This window comes from Falco peregrinus, chromosome 1 (assembly GCF_023634155.1).
Source record: "Falco peregrinus isolate bFalPer1 chromosome 1, bFalPer1.pri, whole genome shotgun sequence".
Classification (NCBI taxonomy): domain Eukaryota; kingdom Metazoa; phylum Chordata; class Aves; order Falconiformes; family Falconidae; genus Falco; species Falco peregrinus.
Window position 1 is genome coordinate 96,665,258 of NC_073721.1, and position 10,822 is coordinate 96,676,079.

At 45.2% G+C, this 10,822-nt stretch overlaps 1 protein-coding gene across 16 annotated transcripts in view; it reads left to right on the forward strand.

Moving 5' to 3' along the window:
- The window catches only part of KTN1 (kinectin 1), a 78,029-nt gene extending 68,819 nt beyond the window's left edge, over positions 1-9,210 (forward strand). For 15 of the 16 annotated variants that reach the window (XM_055804970.1, XM_055804966.1, XM_055805020.1 and 12 more), the window contains 4 exons: positions 1,397-1,480; positions 2,817-2,909; positions 7,390-7,513; positions 8,697-9,210. In XM_055804970.1, coding sequence (XP_055660945.1) covers positions 1,397-1,480; positions 2,817-2,909; positions 7,390-7,513; positions 8,697-8,701 — 306 coding nt within the window. In that variant the 3' untranslated portion in view covers positions 8,702-9,210. Of the gene's footprint in view, positions 1-1,396; positions 1,481-2,816; positions 2,910-7,389; positions 7,514-8,696 lie in introns of those variants that run through there. The other variant, XR_008747365.1, reaches the window with a different exon arrangement.
- Positions 9,211-10,822: the final 1,612 nt, after the last annotated feature.

Here is a 10,822-nt window from a genome sequence, read left to right on the forward strand (position 1 = left end):
GCATCCTGCCTCAGCAACCAAAGCCTCTCCTTTTGAAAGCAAGGGAAATGGGAATTGAATGCATATCTTAGAGTTAATCAGTAAACGCCAACCTCTTGAATATAAGAGGCAACAATCCATTATGTCTGTAACAACAGCAGCTTGAAAGGCTGAGCTCCCTGCTAGGGCAGCTTGACTCTGCAATCTGGTGATGCTGTGCTGGTAGGAGCATGAGGAGGTGGTAAACAACTACCTTCACGAAAATGGCTCAGGAATGCTGTCCAGTGTATATGAGGGTGGGTTTTTTTGCTGTAGGCAGGAGGTTGAGGAGTGGAAGCGATGGGATTTCAGGATGTTTCCTACTAATTTATAAGGTGAGCAAGGTGAGAAGCTGAAACTGCAGAGGAGCTCAACAGTGCTTCCCCAAAATGTAGAAAACTAGCATCCATCAGCCCAGGTGCTCCAAAGGAGGAAACTTTCCAGGGGTGAGACAAATACAGTGCAAAGGTTTGGAATCGGTGAGAATTCAGGGCTCTGAGTAGGCTATTGTTCACTTCTTTAATCCCCTGCTGGCTCCCAAGAAGACTGACAGCAGAAGTAGTGAACATTAGCACACTGCACTTCAGAGGCACAAATCCAACCAAATTGGCACTCGAGCTTCTTGTTAGCGCTCCTGTTTGAGGCTCAAGCCTTAAGTGCTGTGACTGGTTCTGTGTGCTGCGTTGAAGAGCAATGGAAATATTCTTTAAAAAATGTTTATATCCTTTGGAAGGCTGTAGTTTAAGGGCAGCTAGTACGAAGTATTCATCCCTCTTGACTGAAATAGTTTCACTTTTTTTGGATTGAATCTAAACACAATTGACAGCTTAATATACCCTTGTCAGTGATTCATGCCTCGATGTGACATTAACAGACTGGTTAAGTCAACATAGTTGTAGTAAGTGGTTCTTTATGAAGATGACAAGTAGAGCTTTTTAGTTTATTCATCAGTAAAGTGACTGTTTTGCCTGAATTAGGAAGATGACTCTACGTTTTTGCATATTTGCTATGAATTAAGCTGGAGTCTGGGCTGACTTTTGTGTAAGAGTGCTGGAGAGGCTGATGTACTGTTAGTACTGCTAATATTCCTACTGGCGATGGAGTTTAGAAGTTGAAACAGTGTGTAACGAAGCTGATGCCAGCCATGTCTCTTCTTCTGTAGTTTCCTTTCTTTACGTTTATCTTTACAGATGGAGTCTCTTTTCCTTGACTGTCATTGTAAATCTCATCATACATGTTGACTAATCCGGTCTGTGCAATAATTGTTAGTAATCTTAGTCCATTTGCAGTCAGTGTGCACTGGGTTAATCTGTGGGACAGACAGATGAAATCCATCTATGTGTGAAGGAAACTGATTTTCTTTGTTACTGTTTTGCAGCTGAAAACACAGCTAAATGAAACATTATCGAAACTCAAAGTTGATCAGAATGAGAGACAGAAGGTAGCTGGTGACCTGCCCAAGGTAAGCAGAGACCCTTAACGGTTACAGATCTAAATGTAATTGAAACCCACAAGATCTGTAGTTTTGCAGTCCTGGAAAATGTGCTGATTTGAGTGGCTTGAGGAGACTGCCTTCTTGGTGGGGTGGCTTACTCCACTTGCTGGTTCCCCGGGTGACTGGGGCTGCAGGAGTAGCTCATGCAAGCTATCTGCATGTCTGTTGAAATGATAAAAATGCAACTAACAGCTCTACTTAATTAGCCTTCTTGAAAGAGTCTCTTGTTCATGATAATCTTACGCCAGTGGGAATAAGTGGTGATTTGGGATTGACAAATAACTCTTTATTTAAAGAAACCCAGCCTAACAAAGAGCCCACACCACAGCCTGAAGCTTTTAAATCCAGTCTCAAATGGCAGTGGGTTACAAGTTGGTTTACAAGCCATCTGCCCGTTTGCACTTGGTTACAAATAGGCTATAACCTAGGACACTGCGAATCTTTAGAGTTAGCTCTGTGCAAGCCTGATGAGACAAGCAGGTGGGTTACCTCTGCTCTTCCTCAATGGCCTCTCTGGCAAGATGGATTGGAGTGGGCAGTCTTTACGCATGAGAGGTCCCAGTGCTGTCCGTCAACCTAGAAACGGACCTCTCACAGGAGAACTGATAAATGGAGACAAGAATAGCCTGTAGAGCAGCTGAGCTCTGGCTCCAGACTGTATAATGCCTTTTTCCTTCCGTGGTAGATGCATAGTAAGGATATGGGGCTGTGTTTTTGCAGCGCTGGAGTGGGGAGAGCTGTTGGTGGGGCAAGTCTTGTCTTGGGACAGGGACACATGGAAAAGCACTGCCAGGAGGTGAGAAGCTAAAGGAGACCTGCTGTAATAAGAAGGTGGTTAAAACATTTTGCTTAGGACGATTGTTGGATGTTGACATACGAAGTGAGCTGTGCAGGTGTCTGTGGTTCATGGTATAATCTGTATAAATGTGGATCTATGATCAGGTTTTTGGAGACCTGCCCGCACTTGCTACAAAAAAAACCCTCTTGCACAAAAAAATTTGCGGCACAATTTTTATGTAATAACCTTACGTGAGACTATTAAAGCTTCCCTGTAGAATTGCTCTCAAATGTAAGTGGGCTGATGTGCAACATACTAGTTGTAAGGAGACATGTCAGTCTTGGCACATGTGTTGGTCCCCTGAGCAAATCTGGCATAAAACAGATTTCCTCCTGAACAGTGATTTCTGTGTGTCTAGTGCTCTTGGAGAAGTGGGGGTTTGCTTCTCAGCCTTTGCTAGTTGTTGTCTCTCTCCTGTTTTGTGTTTTGTTTTGTTTTGGTTTTTTTTTTTTTCTTTCCCTACAGGCCCAGGAGTCTTTGGCATCTCTTGAGAGAGAAATTGGAAAAGTTGTTGGGGATGCCAATGTTATTGAAAACAGCGATGTTTGCACAGAGTCGGTGAGTGTTTCTTTTGAGCCCACACTCAAGGGCAATGCAAATATCATACAAAGTATGATCTTACGGAAGCGAGGTCCAGCAAAGAAACAGGTTATGTGCTGCTGATGGTAAATTAAGGCTTGATGAGATTTCCTGTCCTACAGCTTGTTGGGGTGGTGTCCTGCAGCTGGATCCCACGGTTGCATTGGGACTTTTGCTGTCATCTGGATTGTGACCTCTTTCCCATGGCTCAAATTTGCAAGGAGGAAGAAGGGGAGAGATTCTGGACAGGAGATCTGTGCTTCTGATGGGTTGTTGGTTTGGGCAAAAGTGGGAAGATCCCAGCCTTGTCCCTTCTTGAAGGGAAGCTAAAAATAAATCTGCTGATAACTAAATGAGCTTAAAATACTAACTTTTGGGTTGGTGCTTGCTGCCATCTGTAACTCCAAAGAAGGCAGTCTTGTGTGCCCTGTGACACCGTGGCAGAGAATGTCTTTTGCCAGAACGTTGACCCTTCTGGTCCTCTGCAGCTGGGGGCCAGAGCCTGTCCTTAGACACTGGTAGGTGTCAGAATTCAACTTCAGCCTAGTCCTGGCTCCTGGGAGTTTGTGCTGACCTTGAGGTGGTCCAGCAGCAAATTCTTGCGAGGCTGTGCTTCAGTAAGCTACAGGCTTGAGCACTGCCTTGTGCTGTGGATGGGCAACTCTCCAGACCGATGGTGTTTTTGTGTTCTCCAGTAATGGCATTGCAATTGCACAGTCTGGAATTGTGCGGACTCTGTCTGGGGTGGCCTGTTTTCACACTTACAGGTAACTCACCTGAGCCTGTGGGTTACTCTTAGCACGGATGATTGCAGAACTGCTTGTGTAGCTGGTACTCGGAGTGCTCCCCTAAAAACACACCACCTGTACAAGCAGTTGATTTGTGGCTTTGTAACTGGACTTCTCCATCTCTGGAAACGAGAGCTTTCACACCAGCTTCAAAATAGTGTCAGGTCAGCTTTCCAGAAGGCGGTTGGGAAGGGAAAGGCTAAAGCAGATGCTTTCCCAGCACACTGTACACAGCTAAATGGGGTCAGCAGAACTCATTACCTGTGATAGAGTGGAAGGAAACACTCTTGTTGAAGCAGAGCACTTGCTGATAGGACAAATAATTCATGTTGAGTCTTCTGAGGAGCACTGCCAAAAAGCCTTTGTCTTTGTAGTCATTAGCAGAAATGGAATGGCTTTTCCAGAGTCAGTCAGCATCCACGACTAATCACACTTGAGTTGTGGGCTCATCCTGTCTGAGCCGGAGATGCAGTGAGACTGTGGATGTCCCACCCCTGTGAGCTGGTTGCCTGGGAGTGATGGTAGGTCTGGTGAGCCCTCTCCTGTGTTCCCAGCAAGAAGCCAGCTGCGATGGTGACAATTGGGTGCTCTATGTCTCCGCAGCAGGCAGGAGAAGAAAAGCTCTTCTCAAACCAGTGCCAAACTGCTTGCTCTCTGCTACACCTTACCTAAGCAATGCCATCAGCTGTGGCATTTTGTGGCTGGTGACACTGGTGAGACCTCCTGCGCTGGGTGTCATTAAATGTGCCCTGTGGTGGCCCAAGTATGCTAGTTAGGTTTAATCGTTTTAGCCTTAACTTGCATAATCCCTCTGGATCATGCGTTGTTCTGTTGTAGCTGCGTGGGCACGCTGTGGAACCCTAACCAGGTTTCCTCCAGAATATCCATCACTTTATTCTAAAGAGGGGTGTGGAAAAACAGTCATAATAAACCTGTAATTAAGCCTTCATTAGTAAAAATATGTAAATTGTCTAAACAGTGCTCTTGACAGGTAGCCATTGGCAGAGGCTGAAATTAGAATATTTTCTTTATCTTCTTCCCCAAGCTGCTCTTACTGCATTTTTTTTAGGGAGAAAAAAAACCCACAAACCTCTCCCCAGAAGCCTAAAAACACAGCTTAAAATAGCTTTCGGATTAAAAAAGAAAGTCTTCCAGCCACTTCCACCTAGCAACAGTCTCTCTCTTTCCTTTTTTAAGAAGGACCTGAAAACACGTGCTTGAAAATGAGCATATTTGTTCCTTCTGGGGACTGGAACTCAACCCACAAAATTGAGAAATGATGCTCGCCTAAACCCTCAAACACATTCTGTGTGTTTTCTTTCCTTTTCTTTCTATTTAAAAATAGACCATTTGGTTTTTCTAATCAGCTTCCTTGTCACTTATAGGACTAGATGATGACTAAAGGGCGCCTTTTAGTATGCTTTAAGGAAGTCATTTATATTCAGCAGCTGGCTTAGGCGGTATACTTATTTTGAGGCTTATGAAATCTAATGTGCTTTCCCCCCCAGATCTCAATATAAAACACTCCATCACTGAAAACTGGAAATACCGTGTGTGTAAAGCACGGTGGAGGGGAATCTGTCAGTTCAGCACCAGCTCTGTGATCGCAGGGGGTTCACTACTACCATCGTCTTTCTCTCTTCATCCCCATACACCAAGGACATGCTTTCCCCTGAGTCACAGAGAGCATGGGGCTGGGGCACAGCAGTGACTGCATAAGGGCAGCCTTGCACTCCTGGGTTGGCAGAAGCTGCAGTATGGCTGTGCTCAGCCCGAGTCCATCGGGACCTGGTCAGGATTGGCCCCAGAGGGTTGGGGATGTTTGTGGGTAAATATCTCCTGAGATCAGTGAAGTCACAGAACAGAAGGGAGAGGAAGCAAGTAGGGGAAGAGTAGAGCCGTTCCCAGAGATGAACGGAGAGCGAATTGAAAGGCTCCTTCACTGCTTGTGATGGTTTCCATGCTAATGCACGTGCACTTTCATACCCAGTACTATTAGTCAGTGCTGCAATTCATTCATTTGCTGGGATGCTAATTGCATTTGCCTCTGCACTTTCATCAATCTGCACGAGACTGCTAAGTGAAGTCTCAGTCTTGACAGACCTGATTTTCTACTTTAATAAGGGTAAAACAGGTTAAGGCTACCCTATTATGGATTCCCAATGATTTTTTTTTTTTTTTTTTACAATAGAGAAATGTTTACCAGTTGCATCAAGTAAAAGCTTTGCAATATATTGCTTTGTTCTCTTGCCTGAGCCTGGAGTAGTGTCTATAATGGTGCAGGTGGTTGAGTTTGATTTACTTCCCGCCCTGCGTTACAGCTAGTCTAGCGGCATTTCCAGCCAAATGGGAGCTGGGAAAGTGGCCCTCTCTGAACTCGCTCTGATTTCTCTGAAACTCTGGGGAGAGATTTGCAACAGCATTATGCATCAGTCTCATTCTGTTAGTAAAGCTGCTTTCAGTTGGAGTGGTGTTGGCTGATGCTGAGTGCTTGTGAGCACCTCTGTGCTCATGTTGAGAGCTGCGTACTTCTGTATCACTGACACCAGGGCAGAGTTGTTTATTTTTAGCTGTTAAATTGCGAAGGAAAGCTGTCCTGCAGGTTATCTGCGTGTCCATATTATGAGCTGAATAAGAAGTAGTAAACGTGCATTTTAGAGGTGGAGTTCTTTCTGTGTCTCTGAAGGAGCTAATCAATAAAGGTAATAAAACAGGTGGTATATCACTGTTAGCTTAGCAAGACTGACTTTGGAGAGGGGGACAGGCAAGAGGGGAAGAGTCCATTTTGAGTTGTGACACTTCCCTATTAATAAACTGTTGAACGCCTTAAAAAAAAAAAAAAGAAAAGCAGCACTTGTTTTAAAAAAGCAAGCTCAGCATTTTCATTTCAGCACAAGAAACCAGTTTTCTATCTCTTGGTAGCTTTTTTTCCTTTTCTCCATGTTAACTGGTGCTCAGACTGCTTTGTGAAGTCCTCATCCAAGTGTGGGTGTCACTGGCAAGCAGGAATTTCTCAGGGGCTCGGAGCAGAGAATGAACCAGTAGGGCAGCTGCTGGGCAGCAGCCCATGTCCTGAGCCTGGAGAGGAGCGCTGGTGCTGTGGTGTGGGTGGGGAAAGGTGTGTTTCTCCAGCCAGCTCTTTCAAGTGGTTTTACAGCTGGATTGGCCATTACATATAGCTGAGGACACCACCCCGCAGATCCTCTTACAGACCAAGTCCTTGGTGGTCCAGGAGCCTTGTTGTTACAGCTGAGGGGATCAGAAGCCATCCCTGTGCTTAGCAGCCTGTGTTTTAAACCATATGCTTTCATCTGCATGGGGTTTTCAGCCAGGCCTGTGGGGTAGTAACTTCTGAGGCTGGATCAGCTGTGGTTACAAGCACAGTTCCTGGAAGCAGTGAGTAAGTGGAGTCCTGGGCAGGCAGGGTGGGAGCCAGAGCTCCGTGATGCTCTCGCTGGCATTCGGTGTGTGCAGGTAATTCACTGGAACAGGAAATAGCTTTATGACTTTGAACCGTGTTCTCTTTAAATGTGGCCATAACCCTCTGACTTACAAGAGATGTTCCCATCTGTGCAAGGAGTTGTAATTTTATAGGGAAGATCTAATTCTAGGCTTTCTTGGTAATGAGATTGTAAATGAGTTTTTAATGATTTTTTTTTTTCCTCTTCCAGGAATTGACTGATGAAAGACTAAATGTGGCAGTGAATCTTAACCAGGATGTAGGTCATCTCAAGAAGCTGCTTGTGTCAGTAAGCCAAATGCTGTCAAAGGGACGAGAACACTACCAGCTAGTAGGTAGGTACAGCTGGTGGCAGTCTAGTTGAACCGGTGGGGTGGCTGTCAGGAAGAACACTGGTCTGATGGTGGGACCCTGTTCAGATTTAAGAAGTCAGATGTCAAAATCTGAGACTTTCTAGGTGCAAATCATCAAAAGCTGTTAGTAGGTAACCAAGTTGTTCCTCCCTGGATACGTATCTCAGTGAGCTGGGACTAATCTCACACCCCTGCGTCCCTCTCTAGGCATGTAACTCTTTTATCCCTCCCTTCCACTACCTGCTACTTCATGTAGCAGGTTGCCAAGGTTTTGTTGTGCCTGTGCCTTGTTTCCTTCATCCCAGCTGCACAAGAAAAATGTCTGCACTTCCATGTTCCGATTGATTTGGGATGGAGGATATAAAGTAACCCACAGGGCTTTCAGTGAGTTAATAGCAGTGGCTTGCTGTGGTCACGGGGATATGAGCATCGGAAGCATCGGTCTGGCATGAACTCTTCATCCAATTATAGACACAAACAAGACTCTCTATTTTCATATAGAGCCAGCTTGGAAACCTGGGCCTTTATGGTTGACTGCATCATGCTGGTAAACTTCTTAAATAACCGAAAGTTAGCTAATGGTTGGATAAAGTCGAGACGCTTAAACTTTCTCAGGAAGCTGATGCAGCTTGTGAGCCTCTGCTAATGTGCTGTGAGCTGGGTCTGAAGGCGGGTTGTGAACTGTTCGGTTTGGGAGGCAGCGAAGCCTTGGCACTGAACGAGCTGCTGCAAGGAGTGTCAGAACTCCCTCTTGTCTACTGAGCATGGGGAAGTGGTTTTTTGCTTCCTAATTTAGGTGTGGGTTTTAGTGTGGTGTGTTTTTGTTTTTTTTTTTTTCCTGCTCCTGCCTCCGTAATACAGCGTGGGCAGCAGAGCTGGTCTTAAAGGCTGGTGACAAGATGTTCACAGTGGGGTAAACCTGGTCTCATAGGATGAGCCTGGTGCACATGGGGGGAAGGTGCTACCTGCACCTTGGCCTCTGCTCTGGGAGGCTGTTCTGGCTTGATCGCCACCACCCTGGTTTGATCCTGTGGGCTTCATCAAGGGCAGGTGCTAACGAAGTGGCTGGCATGAGCCGCTGAAGTGCTGGCAAGGCACAGATTTGCTTGTACGCTGCCCTTTGGAAACTGCTCAGCTGACGTGGTGTTTTGTGTTTCTTTTGCAGAATGAAGTCACGGGGGAATCGTTAATTTGAGGATAGCAGAAGGCATTGTATTATATTTTGCCAAATTAAAGCCTTATTTATGTTTTCACCCTTTCTACTTTGTCAGAAGCACTGAACAGAGTTTTGTCTTTTCTAATCCTTGTTAGACTACTGATTTAAAGAAAAAACCCAACTCTGTAGACACCTCCAGAGTTTAGTTTTATAATAAAAACAAACCTGTTTGGATAATTAGACCTTTACATTCCTGGAGAGACAGTAAACACATAATCTTTTATCTTGTTTTGCTGAATAAAACTTGTTCAGAAAACTCCAACATGGTAAAGTCACCAGTGGGATATAACATTTTAATACTGATGTTGTACACTGTTATACTTAATTACATTTTTGGGATTAGCTGCCTCTGACTTCAACCTCAAGTAAACACTTCTTTTTTTTTTTTTCTTGGGGTTTTTTTTTTTTTTTTGGTTGCTAATGTAATCAGTTTTTGTAATGGTGTCACCAAATAAAGGGATGCTGTTATTCAAAGTGTTGCCGCTCTCTTTTAACTGAAAGTGGGTGACTCGGGTGAGATTTCCACCTCTCCCCTCCCTGAAACAAGCATCAGGCTGCACTTGGTGTACTTGGTTTTGGGCAGAGGAGGAGGCGCAAGCCTGAGAAGAAGCAACCACGAGTGCTTCCAGACTGAAAGTAAGAAAAGGTACTCAGGTTTTAAAAAATACAGGAAATCCCCAGCAAACCGTCATGCAAAATGTGGTTCCATGTCATATATAGTCTTGGGGAAAAATCAGGGAGCACAAGGGGGAGGAACGGTTGGAAACATCAGATCGTATGGCAAAGCCAGCTGTGGTGGGAGGGTCAGACAAGCCTGCTTGGCTGGCCAGTGGTGCGCAGAGTATCTCTCTTTGCCCTAGACTTGCCTCCTGGATGGGAGCCTGTGGTGGAAGGAGTTGTTCCGGGCTTGGATGCTCTTGGGTGCTTTGTTGGGAACAGATCTGGGGAGGGTCTTTGATGGGACAGGGATTCATTTGGGGGCATGGAGAGATCAGTTGGTTCTCCTCCGCTTTGGATTTTTAAGTGTTTCTTAGAGGAACCCTTCAGTTCTGTGGGAGATGCTTCAGTAAGCGAGGTGTTGCTTAGTTCTTGGTTACACTTGAGGACATGATTATCTGAGGGAAGGCAAAAGAACAGGGGCCAAAGTGAATTAATTGCTGAGTTAAAATGGTTCAAACTGCTTACTCCGAGCTTTTCACACTCTTGCCTTTGCGAGATATTTTTTTGTTGTTAATGTTTTGGGTCTTTGTCACACACACACACCCCCTTGACGAGATAGGAGCTGAAATGAAGAAGTTTTTCCTTATGTGGACCCAGTGGTTTCCTGAATGATGCAAGTCCTATTGAGAGCTATGAAATAGCTCAGAAGAGGGGTAGAAAACTGAAAAACCTGTTTCTTCACAAAAGCTACCCTTGGGTTTCAACTGTAACCGTTCAACTGTCATGTTCCTTGGAAATGTTATTTCATTGAGTAAAAACTGAAATGCTGTTAGCCTGACTGTTCTGTAGGGGAAGCAGAAAGTGTTTCTGGAGCCAGGGACACCCTCTGCAACTAGACGTAAGGAAAACCTGAACCCTGGAGGGTCTCCACAGTTGCCCAGGTTATGGTCAGAGGCTGATCATTTGGCAGATGTCTAGAGAACATTTTGGGGTTTTGTTTGGTTTTGGGGTGTTTTTTTTTGGGGGGGTGGGGGTGGAGGGAGGGGGTGTAAGTAGCAGTTTAATGGATCTGTGCAGGTTTGACTGTTTCAAAACAATTGACATAAACCCACAACGTTCAGTGATGCTGTTTTGGGCTGGGGTTAGGTGGAAGCTCAACCTGGATCTGATACTCTCCTCTGGCTCCTCCACACATCTGTGTCTTGGCTGTGTTGTGTTTTTTGGGTTTTTTTTTTTCTTCCTCTCCTTTCCCATTATCCATAAGGGCAATGGACAGCAGGGAATCTTCATGAGGACCTGTTTCCCATCCTCCTTGGGCTTACCAGGTGACAATTCTCCCAGTATATGTGGGTAACTAGTCCAGGGGTGCTCAGAATCTTCCTGCGTGCCTTGCCACGTGCACTGCTGGTTAGTGA